Raw genomic sequence first — 21,967 nt, forward strand, 5'->3', positions numbered from 1 at the left:
GTCTACAGGAAAGCCACCCATACAGATGCTTACTTGAAACCGGATTCCCACCACCATCCATCCCAGAAGAACTCCCTCATCAAGACTCTATACCATAGAGCCCAATGCATTTGCGACCAGGAACACATTACCAGTGAACTCAAGCACGTACACCAGGCTCTCAGGGCTAATGGTTACTCCGACTACACAATCCGCAAAGCCATCACTCCAGTCATGAAGAAGGATTCTCTTGTGGAGCCACTCAAAACCATCACCTTACCCTACATTGCAGGGGTCACAAAAAAGATCTCCAAAATCCTGAATAAACACAAGATCCAGGTCCGATTCAACACAATACATAAAATCCGTGATCTAGTTCCATCTGTAAAAGATGCTGTTCCAGACATACAGTACCCGGGCGTTTACAAACTAAAGTGCCTCTGTGGTAGTAGCTACATTGGAGAAACCAAACGACATATCTCGGACCGCATCCGTGAACATAAAGCAGACTTGAAACACGGTAGGACGAACTCCTCTGCCGTGGCAGATCACTGTTATTATTCAGTGGGCTAACATGACATTGACTGATCTCCAAGACGGAGGTTCTTTGCAAACCAACCGGCTACCATGAGAGATTCGTTCATGAGGCTATTCACATATACAAGCACAGAGACAATTTCAACCGAGAAGATGGATTCTGGCTTAGTAACCATTGGAAAGATGTTTTAAACCATTTCCGTTCTTAATTAATTGTATTTTACGATGACCTTCAGACCGCAGCTCTTTCACCAGCATTGACTCTTAATACCTCTCACACCACGGTTAATGGTATGGTTTACAACATGGGGTATAATAGCGCCTCGCAGCTGTCTCTCTCCCCCCTCCTCTGTTCCGACCTTGGATGAACTCATCCGTCTGAACGGGGCCCGTAGCTATCCGTGTTGCTAAAGTTGAGGGTAAGAATCCACCCATTTTTTCGCCATATAGCATTGTGATATATAACGACTTATTGTTGGTAGCTTAGCTGATTGGAGAATATAGAGTTTATTGATAACATTAAGGTAATTTATATTTTAGTTTTTTATTGGTTCACTATGTAGTATTCATTATACATTGTATTGTATACCCAGTTACTGTGAATAGCTCAGATGTGTAGACCTTGACTTCAACATAGCCATTTCTGTGACCAGTCACTAGCTAATCACTCAGTTATTTCAATGCTAAATTCGCCTAGTTATTTCAATGCTAAATTCTCCTGTTTGATTTGTACTAGGTGCCTCGGTGAATGTGTATGCTCTGACTTTAACATAGCTATTTCTGTGACCAGTTACAAGCTAATCACTCAGCTATTTCAATGCCAAATTCTATGCTAATTCCTTTGTCAAGGGGTGTCTCTGCAGATGTGTATGCTTTAACTTAGCTATTTCAATGCTAAATTCTATGCTAATTCCTTTGTCAAGGGGTGCCTCTGCAGATGTGTATGCTTTAACTTTAACATAGCCATTTCTGTGACCAGTCACAAGCTAATCACACGGCCATTTCAATGCTAAATTATATGCTAATTCCTTTGTCAAGGCGCTTTGTTTCTTCTGACACAGCTTAAAGGTCGTGATCTGAACGTGGCTTTTTTAACTCCAGCGCTGTCCTACCAGACAGTCTCGTCCCTTCACCTGATGAAGGCCGCTTGTGTTGTGGCCGAAACGTCGTGAGAATATTATTGTGTTATTTTATTTTATCAATTTATTATTTTATTCTCATTCTACGTGACTTTACCGAAAGAACCAAAGAAGATATATAGCTCTTCTTCAGAAGCGACCTGGCCACAAATGATAGCTCAACGAAGTGGCTTATCACGTGGAAATGTACATCAGCCAAATACTCTAAACGCACGTGGATTCTAAATGTGGAGGGGAGAACCGGAGGACCCAGAGAAAAATCCGCGCAACCACAGGGAGAACAACTCCAAATATACAGGCGTCAGGGTTGGGATGAACCCACGACCTCCTGTATGAGGCGAGGTAGTTATCTCGCCACCGTGGTTGCCACTGTGTTCCCTGGTGAATCGGATAGGTGACTTGATACTGCATTCAAATTACAAACACAAAAGGGTGTTTCGATTTTATAGATACCCCATTAAATCAATCTTGATAATTAACAGTGGAAACTAAATTTACATCAAAGCCTCTACACGTCTGAATACACATTAAATAGTTGTACACTCTCTTGACACATTGCCCAACAAGACGGAGTGCTTTTCTCACATTCAATGATTCTCAAGCAGAGGTCAACACCGCCTCACGGCTTGCAAACGCATTCGCTGTACTGTTACAGCAAAACAAAAGTTTACAAAACCCGTGCGTGTGATCAGTGCCCGAGGAAGGCTGCTGCCCTTACTGCATCTCCTGGTAAGTGAGCGCCGACTGCAGGGGGTGCTCCATGCAGAAAAACGCCTCCGAAAACCTGCGAACCTGAAGGGCAAAACAGTTATCCGACGTTAGCCGGCGAGCCCTATTACCCCACCTGGGTAATCAATACAGCAGCAGTTTGTTTGTTGAATTTCTTTCGCACCGTACGTAGCCAACCGTGCTCGTCGGAGGTGCCGGGGACAACAAACTAAAGGAGTAATCAAGGCCCCCTCCTGGTACAAAAATTCCCCCGGGTCACTCTCACAGAGGCTACAGCGAGCGCTCGAGTTCTCGCCTGGTAAATCAGAATAAACTCGAAGCCTGTTAAAATTAATCATCACGGTGCTGCATGTAAATGCACAGGCCTTTGTAAACCCACTGCTTAACGAGGGACTCCCCATGCCGTGTGGGTCAAGGGTGCTATTACTTCAGCACACTTGCCGGTGAGGGTTGAAGGAGGGAAGCGTAGACGTGGGAGGATAGAAAGGACAGTACAACAATAGAGTTTGCTGTATACTGCCCATGTAGTCCCAGAACCCATGACAACCTCTTAGTTAAATTTTTATTTAAAGCTTTCGTGACTGCAGGGATTCATATTCTTGGTTCTTTCGGTAAAGTCACGTAGAAGGGGAAACAACAAAATAATAAAAATATAAAACAATAAAATTCTCACGACGTTTCGACTGCAACACAAGCAATCATCATCAACACAAGCAATCATCATCAAAATAATCATTCGCGTCACTGTGGGGTTATATTATTCATGGTGGTCACCCAATAAAGCACCGTCCAAGTTTAAACCCAACGTAGCTCACGAGAACCGACAAGGCGAGACGCATTCGAACATTACGTTGCAATCGCACGATACATCGTCGTAGCCTCATCGCGGCGACCGTCGTTAGTGCAACAAAGAATATATCGAACGCGCGCAAGTTCCACCAGCCCTGCTCACCCGCGAGTGGTGGTGCTCACGGGCGAGGTAGCCGGTGACGTCGGGGCGCAGGGCGACGCTCTGCAGGAACTGCGCCCAGAGCGCCATGAGCAGCGAGCAGAGCTGGGCCAGGTCCACTGTGATGGCCTCCACCAGCTCCTCCGCACTGGTCAGCCCCTGGGTCCGTTTGCACGGAGCGAGCACACGCAGATGCAGACACGCGCGCATGTGTAAGCGTGTTATAAAGATAAAGATTCCCCCCCCCCCCCCCCCGTATAGCCTTAACAGACTGGTGGGGAAAGTACAGTTAGTGAACACCTTACATAGGCCTAGCATGGCACACGAAGGGATGGGTGTCTCCCCAGGGGCAATGTTTACACACCACACAAGGTACTCATTTGAGGCAGAGTCGGCCTAGGGGAGGTCCAGGACCGATACAGATAATTCGTCACTGGTGTTGGACGTGAGCGGGAATCAAACTCGGGTCACCGGATTTGTAGCGCAGCGTGCTAACCGCTACACTACCGCGTGTCTGTGCATACACAGACACGCAGACACACGCATGCATACACAAACACGGATATGCATACATGCGCGCGCACACACACACAGCCCCACATGCACAAGTGTACGAAGGCACGCGAATATGTACACATAGGGAAGGTGCTGGAAACACTGTGCGCACTCTTTAAAGGGCCCCACTAGCTGGTCTTCTCACCTGTACGTGTGAGCACAGCTGTGAGAGCTTGGTGGAGACATCACATTTTTCTGTGGAGTAAAAAGACAACTCGCGTCACAATCGTGACACCGGCCGCACAGTCTGCGTCTTCCAGAACAAATGACTTATAAAATACTATCTCAATTACAACCAGGTAAGCACGGCTCGGAAGAACGTTCAATGAGATCGGTGAAAATGGCAATAAAAATTACACGAACAAACATAATGGAGAATGGAAATACTGCACATTGTCGTTGTTGGTAAACAAATAAAACACAGCAAAAAGGTGATTTGTAAATAAACATCATGAGCTAAAATTGAGTAACTTATAAAAAGACCATAGGCGGGTTACTTATTATTAAAATAGACTTAAAATTTGAATTACGATACAAACAAAAAAGGCACTATTTTAATTGTTTGGCCATTGGGCAAACGTTGAAAACACTATAGCAGATTAACAGGGGATGCCCTTTTCATTCAAAAAGCACTTGACAATGTTGATGCTTTATTTACAGCACCAGAGTTACAAGTGACTGAGGAAGGAAGAGGTGAAGTGACGAGATCAGCTTGTGTGCCGAGTGGATCGTTAGATCGTAGCATTGTGACAGATGGCAACCACTTGGGGAGGCTTTTGTCCAAAAGTGGACTGATCATTGCTGATGATGATGGTGGTTGGTAAATGGGCTGCGTGGTGGCGGAGATGTTAACTACCTCGCTCGGTATACAGAAGGTCGTGGGTTTGATTTAAATCCTGACACCTAATATTTGGAGTTTGCATGTTCTCCCAGTCGCCGTATGAATTATTTTCCGGGTTCTCCGGGTTTTTCCCTCCACATTTACAATCAACATGAGTTTAGAGAATTTGGTTGCTATAAACTTCCACGTGATCCACTTTGTCGAGCAATCATTTGTGGCCAGGTCGCTTCTGAAAAATAAGAATATAACTCAGTGGGCCTTACTTTGGTAAAATAAGACAAATGTTTAGTTTAATTACACCGAAGAAATCTGAATTTGTTGTAAGTGAACAGGTTTCCTCGAATGAACTGCTGTGTTCTCTTTGTTTGAACTCTCGACTAGTGTTGCTCGCTTCTCTGCAAGCAGACGGACGGACGCGCAGACGGACGGACGTACCTATGCGTAGCCGAGGGCAGTACGGAGCGGGATTCTGCGTCTGCACCAGAAGCGAGTACAGCCCCTGAATGCTGGCGATGGCTGGCCGCACGCACGACGGCACACACACGCCACGCTGTCAACCCGCCTGGGCTAGCGTTAGCGTTAAAATACGGCCGGGGGGTGAGGGGGGAGGTTAGGGCGGCGGGGGGGGGGGAGAGTAACTGTTGATGACACCGGTGTTCGATTTCTACACAATCGACTACCGGCACATCTGTCTATTGAGTAATTCAATTCGAGATTTCCCTGACCACGCAGGCTTTAAATATAAGACCATGTGACGTTTCGGAGGATCGAAGGCGGTTAACGGGAATCCAACGGAACACTTTTCATCCGCTGAAGTGTCGTGTGGACTCTTGGGAAAAAAACTCCACGCGCTCCAGCTTCCGGAAAGACCCTAAACAAGAAACTAAAATGCAGTCGGTGCTGCTCTAAGGCCACTGGCTTCTATGGTGGCCGTTGACAAGCGCGTCTTAACCATCTGGAGCGTATTATTTTGCCGAATGTATTTGGAGATATTGTTCTGTGAAGGACAATGATGATAGCTGTAACTAATATGTTGATGCTGTCTTCATTTTATGCATGCCTACAATATTCTTGTGCGGAAATAATTCAGAAATCAAAATAATTAGCGAGAATCATTTAAAGTGCCAGTTATGCATTAGCAGCATTCTAGTCATGCAATTTAAATTAGACACTCCCATTTGTCAATTCAGAAAAAAATATAAGTGACGTTTCAGGCAATGGACCTTCTTCATAGCAAGTTATTCACTTGTGCAACAACTTGGCAGCATCAGAAAATAATTGTTCAATTTAAATAAGGTACTGTGAATTGTCACCTCCTTTGAACATAAATCATGGGCAATGCATTCAAACAAAATCGAGGGGAAAAGACGTAAAACACTTTGATAAACGCATGAGGGGGGGGGGAAACATGGCAATGCAATGCATACTGTGATGTCACACGCACACACATTATATACGGATCAGTATGAACAATTTCAATCGTTACAATTCATACCTGTTGCAAACAATACGGCGATGCAAGGTCTGTTCAGCTCACAGAAACCCAGGAAGGGCCTTAGCCGTCTGAATTACCCTAGGAATATAATTTATCCTTTTACATGACAGCTAAACCTAGGCACAATCTCGCTTCCTCTTCCTTGCTTCTCCTGCCTGAAACAAGTATCCACTTTGCAGGCTATACTGCCAAATCTATTTCAAGCTTAAATCAAGCCTGCAGACCGCGTCTCTCGTCTCAAATATACGTAGCTTTACATGTTCTATATTTCTGGTGATGTCAGCTATTTCCTCAGTCACAATGCTTAACCCCCGCCTTGACTGTACCGTCAAACCTCTCGAAGCCGGACTCGATTAAGCTGGAATTTCGGGTAACCCCGAAGGATATCCGAAATATTCAAAAAGCAAAATGTAAACATAATCCAATAATACTCAGTTCGGAACGCTGTTGACATCACAAGTAAGCTGCATGCAGAAGGAAGCAGCATACGTATGTGCGCGAGCAATTATAATGTCATACACTGATCTGTTATATGGAATTTAGTGAACTAATCCGCTTGGATACCACCTGCTCTGATAGATGCTCTCTGCTTGGACTGCCACTATCATTGGACTTGGCCATCATCCCTTCTAGCAGACATCTCCTGTACAAGTCACTTTTACAACCAGTATGATGCCTATAACTGTTCTACATTTGTTTTCTAAGCTACGTGTTCCTAAAGCTACCTCTCAGTTTAATTCCTAGCGTGCACCTCTCCGTGCTTCTGTGCGCACTTTTCAACAATTATTCCATAGCAGATAAAACACACTGATGAAAAACTTTGCTCTTTAGGCACATTGCTTTAATTGCTTTTCATTATTTAGCTCAGATTTTCAGCTCGTGTCCGTATTTGATCATTTTTTTCTGACAATTGACCATGTGCGCATGTAAAAAGCGTACAACGTTTGTTTTGCTTTAATCACTACTACGGCCACTTTCCGCTGTATGCATGTATGTACGCCGAACTTCTTTCGCACCGTACTAATTGGAGGTGCGGGGGGGGGGGGGGGACAAACTGAATACAAAAGGCCTTCCCCGCTGGCTTTCGTCTTTCGTGGCAGCTCGAGCACAACGACTAGGGCGAGCGAGGAAGAGCATGGAGGGGACGGGGTTGGCGGGGGAGCGACCCGGGGGCCTTACCCTGGGCGGGCAGCTGGAGGCTGGGCACATCGTGCTGCAGCGCGGCGCAGTGGTTGAAGAGCGCGCGGTACGACGTGAGCAGGGCGGCGCACGCGGCGCGGTGGAACTCGTGGGCGTGCTGCAGGCAGCTCTCCGGCACCACCAGGCTCCCGCCCTGCTCCACACCGCGCCGTCACGTGCACGCGCACACACACGCACGCACGCGCACGCACACACACCCACGGTGACATCCAGGCGCCGGTTTATTTGTTGTCAAATAATCGTTGGAGGTCATTATTTCAACTGTGAACGCGAGCCCGGCACATAGCAGCCATCGCAAGAGGGCAGAAATTCCGCAAGCAAAAGTGGGGGGGGGGACGGGTAGATTGGTAGATTGGGCTCAATGCCCCACCCAGGTGGAGGGCCAGTGAGCACAATAATATTTTTTTCATTAAACGACAGCACGGTACAAAGATTAACGACAGGTAGAGCGCGGGGGAGGAGGGGGGGGGGTACAGATGTTCTGCGGACGACAAGCCCGAGGCCACAGATGCCCACTGGACATGGGAGAGGGAAGGGGGTTGGGCTCACTGCCCGACTCACGTAGGGGAAACGTTCGGGGACGTGGTATTTTTAGGGATGGGGAAGGTGGGGGGGGTGTACATCCAGTCCTCCAATTTTTATTTCATGTGCAAAGGTGCAATGAAGACAGAAATTAAAAGGAAAGAGGGTGAGAAGGAGGATGACGATGATGATAGCGATGATGGCGGTGGTATTAATCACGCTTATCTGGAGTCAGGAAAGCTGCATGCACAGGGGAGGCGCATGGTTTGAGTCCATTGGTGTGCCACAGAATGACATGGAAGTACCCATGTTAATCACTCGCACAGCAGCACAACCATTTGTGTTGGGAGAACGGCCAAACGGTAGCAGATGTCGCAGTGACCTTAGATCCCTGAAAAGTGACCTTTGGTCCCACACAGTAGATGGCAGCACTTTCCCACTGGCTCTGTACAACGACAATGTTTGTCACAAGACAGGTAAAACCAATATTTGAATTTAGAGCTGGAAGTTTTGCCAAATTCACCCTTTCCCATTCCAATGACGCGGTCGTGTCCCTACAGCTCCGAGCGGTGAGTACAGTTAAAAACAGTGGCGTTACGCCTTTTTAAATAAAATTAACACCAACCGCTTGAACGTTCCGAGATTCAGCGGCGAACGGGACACCCACCCTGCAACTTGCAGACGTCCCGGAATGGGAAAGGGTTCAGTGCAGAACCAAATGTTACGTGCAGTCACTGGTGAACGGGTTGAACCAACTTGCTGAACTTGAGAAAAAACATTTATTCGCAGGTGCCTGCCTCGATTCGTTGGGGGGAAATATCAAAGTACAGAGATGCATGGCAGAGAGATTCCGGCTGAGGCTTAGCGTACACGCACACACACGGGGCCACTGACGTTGGGGGAGCCCTGGCTGCTGTATCCGCTGCCGAACAGCACGCTCTCCGGCGCCGGGATGTCGCAGTCTCGCGCCGGCAACGTCTGCGAGCTCCGTCCGAGCCACGATTTCACCTGCCGCGGGAAGCTGGCGGAGAGACGAGGCGGGGGGGGGCAAGCGATGCTAACTATCGTGCCTTTTCGTATAATCACGATAGAATCAAATTACGAATACATTTGGCATTCACACCATTCTTACAAAGCAGTGTTCTTCATTGCAAGGCTCTGGTGGGTTTTAGTGCGGCCTCTGACGTGTGGTCCCCCGACACAAATGTGAAAACACTGAGTGCAGGCGGTGTGGCAGCCCTCACACTGATAAGGTCTTATCGGCAAAAGTGAGCCCCACCCCCTCCCCCCCTCTGAAAACGTCTGAAGATCATCGTTATAAAGCAAGGCTATCACGAAGACGCAGTTCGACAAATATATGAAACACCGTTACAAATACTGCGCTGCTTCCAATATTGACGGGCAGTGCATTGCAGGATGAATTCTGAGTCAATGAATTATAAGCCAGCTCAAAAAGACAAGACATTACAAGCTTCCCAAAAGTATTTGAATTTTTCTCGGCACGCAGTTGCCGTGCGAATCAAACCTACAATTAGCACGGCTCAGTGTATGAGAAGGTGCTCTCCCCAAACTTGTTGGGTATATACTCTTTGTTTTTTTCGGTAAAGTCACGTAGGTAAAATAAATGAAAACAACTAAATTAAATCACGACGTTTCGGAGGCAACACAAGCTTCCTTCTTCAGGTGGAAACCGTCGCAGCAAAATTGCTGTATCAAGTGTGTGTTGCCTCTGAACGTCGTGATTTAATTTAGTTGTTTTAATTTATTTTACCTACGTGACTTTACCGAAAAAAAACAAAGAGTATGAATCCTTGCAGTCACGAAAGCTTCAAATCTAGAATTGTTGGGTATAGTCTCCATTAGTTTCATAGAAGGGGTTGATGATGCTATGTTGGCTTTTCCTAATGAGGTATTTTGCCAAGTAGTTTTCGAATATGGCATATTTCGACCATGACGCAAGTACGCATGGCCTCACTTTATCGAATGTCTCGGGATCGTTAACGTCCGCTGCAAAGCAGACGATGCATACCTAAATTAATTGCTCACAATGAATCACCAAATGAGAAGTAAAATGTCTGGGATGATCAGTCGATGATGTCCATTTGTCAACTGAGTAATTGTAACCGACTACATTTTTACTTGGGCCTTCTTAAAAATTGTGGCCGCCCCAACATCCTGTCTCGTGAAGGTGGGAAACCCCGTTAGGATTACCCAGCGTGACATAGCTGATGATGCCGATGGCATCACCAACCACTGCACATCACACCCTCCCAATTAGCACGGTTGGCTATGTATGGTGCGAAAGTTTAACATGCGTACATACATCACCTCCCGTGCAGCGGAATACAGGAGGGACTTTAAATTCATAGTTTTCAAGTTATTCGATTTAGTCGCATAATCTACCCAACAGTCAATAAATAATGAACAGAGTAGCCACGTCAGTGAGTAATCGCACCTCCGATTAGCACGGTTGGCTATGTATAGTGAGAAAGAAACTTGATTCCAAGCTTTTGTGACTGCAGGAATTACTATTTGGTTCTTTCGGTAAAGTCACGTAGAAAGAAAAGAAAATAACACATTTTTTATTTTGTTTATTATTAAACCAAAGGGTGAGAAAGAAGTTCAACATACATACAACTTAGATAATCGAATTACAGCTCAATTGTTTTTCTAGACAACACATTTTAAAGTGTGAAGTATAACTTTAAATCAAACTCTCTGCTCTCCTTACTCTGAAAATTGGTGATTGCGTCGAAGGTTAGTGTCGACTGTTATTTTGTTCTGTTGTAGGGCAGTGTGAATGGTGAACATGGTGAGATGTTTGGTGGTTGTACACACCAGCCAAGACAGTCCAATAATTTTCTGTTTCAAAATGTCATTGTTGTAGAAGCTGCTCCACAAGAAATCTGAACCTTTAAATTTGAATATAATTAATGTGAAAATCTAAGATTACGCTTCACATGTATAAGGTCAAGATTGTTTCACATATTAATGTTTAATAATGCTTTAGACGGCAGTAGCTTGCACACTTAAAACCTGCATTTTCTATTTTAAAACGTCATTGTTTAAGCTGCTCAACAGCCAAATTAACATCAAAGGCTATGATTAACTTTAATATGCAATTTGTTAACAGTGTTTCATATAAAAATGTTTAATAATGCATGTAGCCAGTCACTGCACTCTGGCACAATGAATGCACAGACAGATGGATGAACGGATTGATGGACGGATTGATGGATGACCCTACGGATGGATGGACTAAAGACCAATCGATGGACTACAGACCGACACAGCAATGGACCGACAGACGGCCAGGTGGATGGACTGTATCGACAGGTCAACAGCCTGACAGCTGGATGGACAAAACGACGGAGAGACCCAAAGATCGATGCACCATTGGATGAACCGATGGACAGACTGCAATTTTATTGAGGGACTGTGGGTTGTCTTGGTGTGGTATTGGAATGTTTTTGTTGTCGTTTTGCCGCCGTGGCCAAGCTTGCATTTAGCGTTACAAAATCAGCAGGGATTTATGTACGTGCAATTTTGATTTGCATACTTACTTATATTTAGTTATTTCCTTTTCGTGACTTGCTTACCTTTTCTCTACTTTGCACTCCTATAATTGAGATTTTTTTGTATTGTTTGTTGTAACTTGCCAACCTGTCCCAACTGGACATCTGTGAAAAAGAGCATCATAGCTCATGGGATTCCTTCGGCCTAAATAAAGATTCTGCTTCAGACTGATGGGACAGATCAACGGACTAAAGAACTGATGCACCAATCACACGGAATGATGGATGGATGGATGGATTGGACGGACAGATCACCATATAAAAGAACGTCGCATCAATGAACGGAGTGATGGATGGACGGACTGAACAGAAAAAACAATGGACTTGAAAGACCATTTGCAGCGACGGATAGGCCGACAGACGGAATTACGGTCGGACATACGGATGGGACCCCGGGGGAGTCACACCTGACGAGTGGGTGGTGCAGGGCGACGAGTGAGCCGTGCACGGACAGCGACGCCACCGCCAGGTGGAAGTAGTCAAACATGACGGGCCGGTGCTGGTGCAGGCCGCGGCCCGCGCTCACGTGCAGCACCAGCGTGCGGGTGCTCATGGGCTGCATCAGGTTCCAGCCGTCTTGCCTGCACCATCGCGCGCACACAGCAAGTGTACCAACTTCGCTACGAAGCAGCGACGGGAAACAGTGCGAGCTGAGCACGTGACTATATCGTCTGTTCCTTTCACCGTATGTCATGCAATCCCCTGCCGCTTCACTCACTCTCCCCCAAATATATGATTCCTCTCCCGAGTCTTCTTGATGTGTGGGGTCTCCTACCTGTGCAGAGTCTTAAGATGCAGGATGTGCTTGGATGATATATAAAATCAAATTGCTTGCTGTTCCTATTACGTAGGTTTCAACGGGTGTGCTGTGTAGCTCCCCGATGTGTTTTTGGGTTGCACCGCGTGTTGTTTGGCACGATGTCCGACGTTTCATGCCGCATGCTGGGAGCAGTCTTCCGGAACTCAAGGGAGCAGCTCGTGTTCTCCCTTCATGATATTTAGTTGCGGGGCTCCTGTTCTCGATTAATGTATCTTGCAGATTATATTTTTAGAGATTGTATCACTACCAACGATACTCACCAGGCGCCACGGATAATCAGCAAGTAAAAACAAGCCCTCTGATTGGTACTTAATGGGCCTGAAAGGAGATTGGTTAGAGGCTGGTAAATTTAAGGGATTGGAGGAGAAATGCAAAATATAAAGAGCGGGAAACGGAGGATGATTAACAGGGAGGTCGGTTGGGATCCGTGAGAGAAAGTTGAAGGTGATTTGGCTGGAGGGAAAGTGGATCAAGGAACCTTCAAGAAATGGGCTTGAGGAATGAGGGGGAAACGCGAGAGCTCGAGACGCTTGGAGTGAAGGGAATCCTTGAAGACCATGTCTCGTGCCTAAGGACATAAAGACTCCTATTGTTGAAGACGGCTGTGTCGAGTGTCGCTACATATCTATTAGCTTCGTCTATTGTTTGTACGTTAAAACCCGTTGAAAACTCAACACCCCCGCCCCCCACCCTTGGCGCAGTTACGAACTCAGTTTCTATACATTTGTGTACACGCATTTTTATGGTGTCTGTGCGGTGCACGTGTGCGGTGGTCTTTTGTTTTGTTGGGGGGCGGGAAAATGTTGCAGGGAGATGACTTACACGCAGTTTGTGTCGGTGAAACACAGTTCCAATATGAGCTGAAAGTCAACTTCCGAAAGGGACTCCTCCATCTGCACGCGACAAATTTTAAAAATACCGTTCCGACATAAACACGTGCACATTTAGTCTCCCGCCCATTTCTGTCACCTCTACAAAACAAACTATTTTGTACACATGCCATCAGCCACAGGGGCCTTCTGGGAGTGTACAATTTCAGCAGCACTGGTTCCTCACAGCCAAACTCTGGACCAGTTGGGACATTCATTGCCTCATCGGCTTGGCTAACTTGAACTTATGTTGGTAAACTGCCAGTTGTTAACGGACAATAACCCTCTCTGTTAGATATGGATTCAAGTTCAATGCAAAACTATATGATACTCAACACAAAAAGTCGTTTAGGGCCATTGTGAAGACTATAAATAACTAAATAAATAAGCAGACAATATGCTTGAATAATGACATTTTCTTACCCAATGAGACACAAACATGAAAATGGAAGGAACAAGACAAGAAAATACCTGGGATGTGATGAATCACCCCATCAAACAAATTCAATATTTGCCACAATACAGGGTCACATATGGATTGTGTCTGTTGTCCTTCTGGTGCATTCAGAATTGAAAGTGGTATATATGGTGTTACATATGTACGCATACGGCCCGATTTTCTGAATCTATTGCTGGCTTGAGACCAATACACCTTGTGGGCCACAGGGTATATTTGACCATACTTCACCACACTGGTCACCAGCGTGGGTTGAAGGTGGGGTAGAGGAGCAGAACAAGAATGGAATTTACTGCACTCATTACACACAGAGTGCTTGTCACAAATGAGCCGTAAATGAACCACAATACCGTGATGATCTCATCAAGGGGCATAAACCACCATTACGCAAACACCGGTCATTCTCGCGGTGGCTTTTGGCTAGCCATCGTACAAAGACGGTCACCGCATCGCGCGTTTTCAGATGCGCTTCTGCGGCCATTTGGAACGGTCTTCCTTCCAATATTCGGAAGCCACTGGGGATATGAAACCGAATTTCTTTAGAACAGTTTTTTTTGTGTTTATATTTGTTTTCCTTCCCCTGCACCTCGGATTAACACGGTTGGCTACGTATGGTGCGAAAGATATTCAACATACATACACATACCGTACTGCCCGCAACAGCTATCTCACCCGCGGTTTTTACATAAGGCACACGGAAGACGTAGCACGCGATCGGCCAATCGACTCACCCGGCGTGCGTCGAGCAGCACGTGCACTTTGAACAGCACCACGTCACCGAGCACTACCTCCTCGCTCTTGTACAGGATCTGGAAGGTGCGGCTGGACACGGAGGCGGGGCCTAACACCGTGGCCTTTGACACCGGGTCCCCTCCTGTGTGTGGCAGAAAGCAAACGGAGAGGGATGGCGCACGTTTTTAAGAATCGCATCACGGACAGACAGGAACGAGCTCGGGACCAAGAGGGCAACGTTCAGACTTATTTTTGACAGCGCAGTACAACGTGGCTGGAGGACCAAGGTATAGGAGGAGATGATCCTTATGGTCGGTGTTCGAATGGCCTTCTGGAACGACTTAAGTTCGATCTCCGGGGTACCAATGTAATAAAAAACGGCCGAGGCAATAAAATATTTTATTTCTGGGACACTATATTTTTCCAGGGATTTACTTAACTCCGCGACTGGGGTACCAATCAATGCGAAATCAGTGCCACACTCTGCGATGTCGAAACGCAGTGAGGACGATTGCGCTGAAACCCTGAACGCTCGCACGCACCGCAGTGGTGCATCGTGAGTACAGCTCGTCGAGATGAGTCGATTGCCGCATCGCCGACAATCAACAGACTAAAAATGACTGCATCATGGACAGCATGCGAGAGCCGGGCTACTATGGTACCCCTGGGTACTGCCATGAGGTTTACATGTGAAAAGGTCAGATAAGTGAACGGCAACAGGAACTTATCGTTAACACCGTGCACACATTGGACAACAATGAATTGCACACATTGGACAACAATGAAAAGGAAAACTATTGAAAACATGGAGTAATGGGATTAACGATTTAACAGTACGGTACATTACTATGCGATATAGAATGATAAGGAGTCTTCCCTGAAAAAAAAACTTTTAAAAATAGAAATAAAACAAAAGGTACCAGTGTAAAGTAATTTACATTTAATGACTTTTAAACTCTTAAAATAACTCTGTTAATCGTTGTTTTTTCTGTTTTAAGGATCTCTGTTGTGTAGTCATGTTTACCAACGATTGGACAAGTGTTAGCAGCGCTGGCTCAGCCTCAGCCTGCCACTTCTTTTGTCAGCCTCTTTATTTGAACATTTGGACTCCAATTCGCCTTCAATGGCTCTTCTAGGTACAATTACTCTGCTGTCTTTTCCCAGTTGCGTGACTCTCTGACAGACGTCTCCAATTGTTTGGCAGGTTCTGTTTTTTTGCTGGTATTTATCCCGGGTCCAACTTTGCAGCCTTCTTTATGAAAGAGCTTAAAACATCATTTACAATATTTTGCACAATGTTGGCAAAGTGACACAAACCAGGCTACAAAACAACGATTGCGTTGTTAATTTTGATGAAACACAAAAAAACCACACATACACAATGACGTTAACCTCTGGCCTCCAGGATTCCTTAGCCCTGCTATGCAAAAAAAACAGTCCTGCACAAAATCTCGCACGCTAAATTGCATTTCGGCAGCAAATAATAATTTCTATGGCTACCACTTAAGTTTTTCTGTTCTCATGAAAATGGAAGAGCGTGCGTGGTCAATAGTGGATAATTGTGTCCAATTCGAGGGGTGGCACTTAATAAGTGCACTGGATTAAAACTGAAATCTGTGCATAATGGAACCACTTCAGGCCATTAAATAAAAAACTATCTCAGATGTGGTTTGGGGTCGTACTGCATGTTGTTCGGCATAATGTCCCAACGATTCACTGCATGTGCTGGAAGCTGCTCAAGAAACTCCCAGAGAGAATCATCACTGACAACCACAGTTACATTCTCACAAAGAGGTACTTCTTTCATTGACTACAAATGGATGAAGGGATGAGTCGAGCACCTGACCCGCATTTTAACTCGCGACCCTTCACACGTTTACAACCAGAACGCCACCTGGACGAATCTTGTTTTGAACCGAATATAAACAAACATCACCACGGATCTACACTGCCACCGTTGAAACACGCATTCACACTTAATTCAGATAATTTTATTTTAAAATCGTCACTACCCGTGCTGTGGACCAGACGCAATTAAATCTGCGTCGTCACAAAACGATCGCGATTACCCCAGGTGACAACAATGGGGAAGGGGAACAACAAAGCGCTTGCACACGATCGCCACAAATTTCAAACGACCGACACGACAGACGCCTCTGGTGGTCCGGGATTGTGTTTGTGTGCACTTTAGTGCTGCTGAATGAAGTGGTTCGGGGGGTGGGGATTCCACAACACTGCTGCCCGGCCAGTCACGCCGCATCACATTATCCGTGGCGTCGGCTTGGCTCGCTCGCCCCTTCCAGACATTGCTGCACGTGTCCGGCATGCCAAGTAGGGTTGCTGCTCCTGCGATGCAGGTCTAAAGGGAGCTTATCGAAAAACCACAAAAACTAAACCCCAGTGACAACAAGATTGCTCAGTGTGCCCCCCCCATCGCCCCCGTCCGGCTTAATGAGAAAAACGCAGTGAACGCAGCATGGTGCGAAGGATGCAGGTGTTATTTTGAGAGAAAAAAAACAAAGGGCTGGCCGAATGACAGCACGTCCTCCGCATTTTAAGATGCTCCGGAAAGTAAGATGCACCCCAAACTTGTACCTGGTGGCAATGAAGTTGTAGAAATCTGGGTCACACACACGCACACCAACTTTTGTTTTAAAGAAAAAGGGGGGGGGGGAGTGTCTTGGACCTCAGGGCATACAGTAATTCAAGAGGTGATCGAAATGTCAGCAGCTTGGCAAACAAACAGCTATTTGATCGCTGCCTTGTAATGAAGAAACTATTTTTTAATTATGCAGAATAGTTTCACCGAGTCTCCAGATACGGGAGAGACAACTCGGAACAGGTTAAAGATTAAAAAGTTAATTAACGGAATACTAGAAGTTGCCTGGCTCAATGATGTGGGATGTGGGTGACATCATCATACAGATGTGCGTGTGGTGAAGTCGCCACCGCTCACTTTCCTGCCCGCACGCATTATAGCCCCATGAGGCCACTTGGCTAGTGATAACACTAAATTGATGTCTCGCAGAATATCCGGCCAAAGTTATATTGCATAATAATGTAATCAGGACCAGTATACAATTTAATTTGCCTGTGTTTACATTGCAAGAATATGAGAGATAGCGATAGCTTGGGGAGGCCTTCAGTTCACCAGTAGTTTAACCTTCAGAGTTTTTCTCTGGGTCCTCCAGTCTTTCCCTCCACATATAGAAAGGGGAATTTAGATTATGTATTTTACTGCTATAAATTTCCACGTGATAAGCCATTTTGTTGAGCAATCATTTGTGACCAGGTCGTCTTTGAAACATTAAGTTAATAACTCAGTGGGCTTTACCTGGTAAGAAAAAAAATTGTTTAGTTTTATTCGTATATTTAAGTGATTTGTTTACCTAACCCATACTTTTTATATTGCTTGTTGTTGTAACCTTTTGACCCGCCCGAACTGGACATCTGTGAAAAAAAGCTTTATAGCTCATCGGATTCCTCCAGAATAAATAGTCTGATTATGATGAACCACTCTCCCATCGTGTTTGGTGCTTGACCACAATAAGCACAACCGCATGAGTGGCTACAAAGCATCTCGTCTCCTCGTTCAAGATTTGGGGGGGGGGGGGAAATGAAAGCACCACGAGGCATCAGGCTCCGGAGGCTTTCGCCATTCTCCCAGCGTGCCAGTCATCGGATGAATGTGCGCACTCGTGCAAGGCAAAAAAAAAGACAGGTAGATTATTCTTTCCAACATAAACAACAGAAGGTACTTTTATTTGCCTACAATGCCAGGAAAACAGCACTCCGGCACGTTATTTGCATGGCAGGCACGGCTCGAGTCATCTCGTCTACCCACTTCCTGAGAAGAACGCCGCACTGCTCCTCCTCCTCCAGTGTTCAAGAATAATGTATATGTAGTGACTGGGAATGTCATTGTGTGGTGCCGGGCCTGCGAGGCCACGGCGGGATGTATACTGCTGTGTGTACACCCCGGACACGGGGTGTAGTACCAGCCCTAGTGGGGGCTTGGGTGAGCGCTGGTTAAGGGCGGTGGCAACACGCACAGCGTGCGGTGCGGGCTCCCATTGAGAGAGCGAGAGAGTGTCAGCTAGCTAGGGTTACGTTGGGGGCATGATACTCTGGCTGACCTAGGGACACGTGACCGGATGATACTGAAGGGGGGCCACCGGTGGAGGGGGCCAATGGGTGGTCACATGGTCCGGGAAGAACTCTCGAGAGCCTTCGGGCAAGGGCGAGAGAGCTCGAGAAGGTGGGCGGGGCGAGAGGCGGAGCCAGCCCCAACCCAGCCCGATATAAGGGGGGCCCCTTGGAGGGGCTCTGGGTTCTTACTGTTGGAGAGGCAGGAGATCCACGTCAAGCTTGAAGAAGCCTGCGGTCCGGGATAGTGGAACAGTGTCTAGTTCCGCCATAGCGTGGTTAGTTCGGAGGTCACCACCCAAGAGTATATTGTGTTAATAGCCCTGGAGTATGTTGTGTTAATAGTCAATATATATAAAAGTCTAAAATTGTTTGTTTGTCGGTTTGTGGCGTTGTGTGTGTTCGTGCGCTTGCGAAGGATTTGGCTCTCCAACGGTGGGGTTTACGTTAAATTAAAATAGCCAGGTTCCATGCCATAAGCCTCGCCGTGAGCAAGCGCTATTACTTCTTCACATCCGTCAACTTTTAATAAGTTGAATGAGCGATTTAATGCGATGTTGTTTGCGCTATTTATTTATAACGCGTGCACGACCATACCAACTCACGCGCCTTTGGTGGGGGGGACGGCCCATGCCAAGTGGTACGCCTTCGATGGGAGTGAGGGGGACATTTTCTTTTGCGTTAAAAATGCTTTCAAAATACACTAAACGCCGAGCTTAAAGCGGCCGGGGAGATCGTGGCTGGGGGGGGGGGGGGGGTCAGGGGTAGCAGCCCAGCTCCAGCCTGCCAAGGTGCCACCTCGGCCGGCTGGACAATCTAGGCGAGGCCGGAGGCTCTGCACGGGACTAGGCCTCACCACGCCACTCTGTCAGGTGAGTACTTTGTGCTATAGAGTCGATAACTACTGCTATGGAGTCAGAATGTATTACTGTAGTGATAGCAGGTACCACCACAGTCGGTATGCACTGCTGTAATCATAACAGATACCACCACAGTCAGTACGCACTGCTGTTAAGATTTTTAAGAGTAGTTTTGAAAAAAAAATTTGGCCCGGGCAACGCCGGGTATATAAGCTAGTAGTTAATAAAAGTGTTGCTCCCTAAGACAACGTCTGCGACTCAATTGGACTCACTACATATACAATAATTGAAAACGAACAAAAGCCAGGCACGAAGGCGAGCCATGGGCAGTCTCAACCTAGCCCCGGCTCATCAATAACCCCAGGCGAAGGCGGCGTACGACACGTGCGCATGCACCCATGCGCTTTAGGTGTCAGACCAGTGCGTCGTGACGTAACGCACGATTGCGCAGGGCTGCATCAATTTAAAGGACATTTTTTAAATTAGTCCGTTTCGTGTGCTGTCGGCATTTTCTTTCCATCGCTTTACGGTTTTAAGCAGCAAATGAAACGCCACTTGCTTTGCAGCAAAGTACAACCCCCCCAAAAAAAATCACTGTGCTATTTGCATACGCACATGACGTGCTAGAATAAATGTGTGCATAGCCAAGTTAGGATAATTCATGCTCATGCATTGATTATGTAACATGTTCCTACAGGCGTTTGTCTCCGAATTATCGATATGGAAGTTAACAAGTAGCAGGGAGGCCTAAATGACTTTGAATATTTGTAAATACTCGCATAACGCCCCCCCCCCCACCCATCCCCCACACACCCCCACAGCGTGAATGCACAGTTACGAGATGCACCTTTTAGGGACGTACTTCCCACTTACGCCATGCGTGTCACAGTTACGCGCTCCAGAAAAAGATTTAATTAAAATATTTTTTAAAATATATATTTTCAATGATAAAGATTCACAGTTACGTTTATTTTTCTGATGACACTACCACCAGCATCATAGCAGCACCCAGTGTCATGGAATGGGTGTAGCCATCTGAGATCTGCATTTGTTTTTCAAGTAGCCCTGAACTTACTCCTTATTAAGTAAGATTTCTCAGTAATCTATTTAATCTTTATTATTTGTTAAATCCCACTGCTTGTGTCCACCCAGCAGTATAATTGGGTACACCACAGTCAATTGGCAAGACGCGTGTGGTGGGTACTCCCGTTCCTTCCTCGACAGTTGGCCAGCACAAAGAAGAGTAGGCCAAAAATTCCTTCGCGAGCTCCCTTGAGTGGAAGCGATTCCAACAGCAGTGGCGGGAGCAAGCAATTACAGGGCAGCAAGTTGACCTTTGTGCTCTAGTTATTTTATGTCTCCAAGTTTGGCCAAAATAACTGAAAAAAAATAGACAATATAATGCATATAATGTAAAAAAATGTATAAAAGACCGATGTCATTTGCCAAGATGCAATGATAAATGTGAGAAACAACTTAAATTATAAGGCTTTAAAAGTGTTCCTGTTGCAGATTCAGATGGCTCTGACATTTAAAAATCTTAATATGCACTATAAGTATGAGATTAGATTGGTTTATTGGTTTCAAGACGTTGTTTCATGAGCCAATTTTCCGGACAACCTCACGCAAACCGAGATTTGCAATGCAATGCACGCACCCGTACATTTCAGCTCTTCTGATAGCCGTGCAATATTGTTGGTAATAGAGTTAAATCATCATTATGTAGATTTAGAAAGAAATAAACCCACCAAAACCAATGGTGTGCTCAAGATATATAATTTAATTACTCGTTCCCATTCCAAATCGATTTTTTTCTCCATAACTCAATTTTTTTCTCCCTTGCCAATTTATCCGTGGTTATAAAGCAATAAGCACCCTTCGCTGTCGCACGAAACAAGACTCCGTTAACGTCCCTTGAGCAAAAGAGGTGGCAATAAGGTTTCCACGGTAAACGTTGACCAAATGCAAGTGACTTTTTTCCCTCTCTAAAAAACAAAACAAAATTGGGAATAATCTCCCTTTAGGGCAGCGGTGAACACCCGATATCTCATCGCCATATGTTTGCACTCAACTGTAGCAGGATACTCATAGGGAATAACAATAAGGAAGAGGGTGCCATTATGAAAAGAAGCGCCCGGATAAATGCAGACGTGGATGTTAAAGTGTAGGTAAGCGATGCAGTTGCAGAAGTATGCTTAAAATGAAAGAGTGTCCTCTGCTTGCGTACTGGAAACTTGCCATGAACACTAATTGCCAGACAACCTTTATCTGTGAGCACAGTGCATGCGACAGGCACTTATATACATGTCGCGGATGGCTGCGGGGCAGGGCACAGCCAATCCGAATGCAGACCACGTAAATGTGAGTGTTCCGGTGGGATTGCCGTACCATTTTTATGGGGCAAGCTGACCTCCACTTTGTGTGGTATCCGCGGAGGAACCTTCAGAGCGGCCCGCAGCTGGTAAAACCTGCAACGGAATACACGTCTAAATTTAGCACGAACAATTCCGCGGTCAATGTTGTGATTCATGATTGATTTTTTTGGGTCGGGTCGCTCAAGTA

The 21,967-nt window shown here is 46.1% G+C and overlaps 1 protein-coding gene across 6 annotated transcripts in view; it reads right to left on the bottom strand.

The window, feature by feature from the left end:
- LOC116946474 (protein FAM135A-like) overlaps window positions 1-21,967 on the bottom strand; it is a 50,299-nt gene that overhangs the window by 18,901 nt on the left and 9,431 nt on the right. For 4 of the 6 annotated variants that reach the window (XM_076070040.1, XM_076070041.1, XM_076070042.1 and 1 more), the window contains 10 exons: window positions 21,794-21,873; window positions 14,399-14,541; window positions 13,164-13,234; window positions 11,929-12,102; window positions 8,829-8,967; window positions 7,404-7,557; window positions 5,165-5,245; window positions 4,034-4,083; window positions 3,337-3,492; window positions 2,374-2,447 (listed from right to left, as the gene is read on the bottom strand). In XM_076070040.1, the coding sequence (XP_075926155.1) occupies window positions 2,374-2,447; window positions 3,337-3,492; window positions 4,034-4,083; window positions 5,165-5,245; window positions 7,404-7,557; window positions 8,829-8,967; window positions 11,929-12,102; window positions 13,164-13,234; window positions 14,399-14,541; window positions 21,794-21,873 (1,122 nt within the window). The remainder of the gene's footprint in view (window positions 1-2,373; window positions 2,448-3,336; window positions 3,493-4,033; window positions 4,084-5,164; window positions 5,246-7,403; window positions 7,558-8,828; window positions 8,968-11,928; window positions 12,103-13,163; window positions 13,235-14,398; window positions 14,542-21,793; window positions 21,874-21,967) is intronic. The other 2 variants (XM_032961385.2, XM_076070044.1) reach the window with 2 other exon arrangements.

The sequence above is a fragment of the Petromyzon marinus genome, chromosome 27 (assembly GCF_048934315.1).
Source record: "Petromyzon marinus isolate PM22_M1 ecotype Great Lakes invasive population chromosome 27, UKy_Petmar_22M1.pri1.0, whole genome shotgun sequence".
In the NCBI taxonomy this organism is placed as follows: domain Eukaryota; kingdom Metazoa; phylum Chordata; class Hyperoartia; order Petromyzontiformes; family Petromyzontidae; genus Petromyzon; species Petromyzon marinus.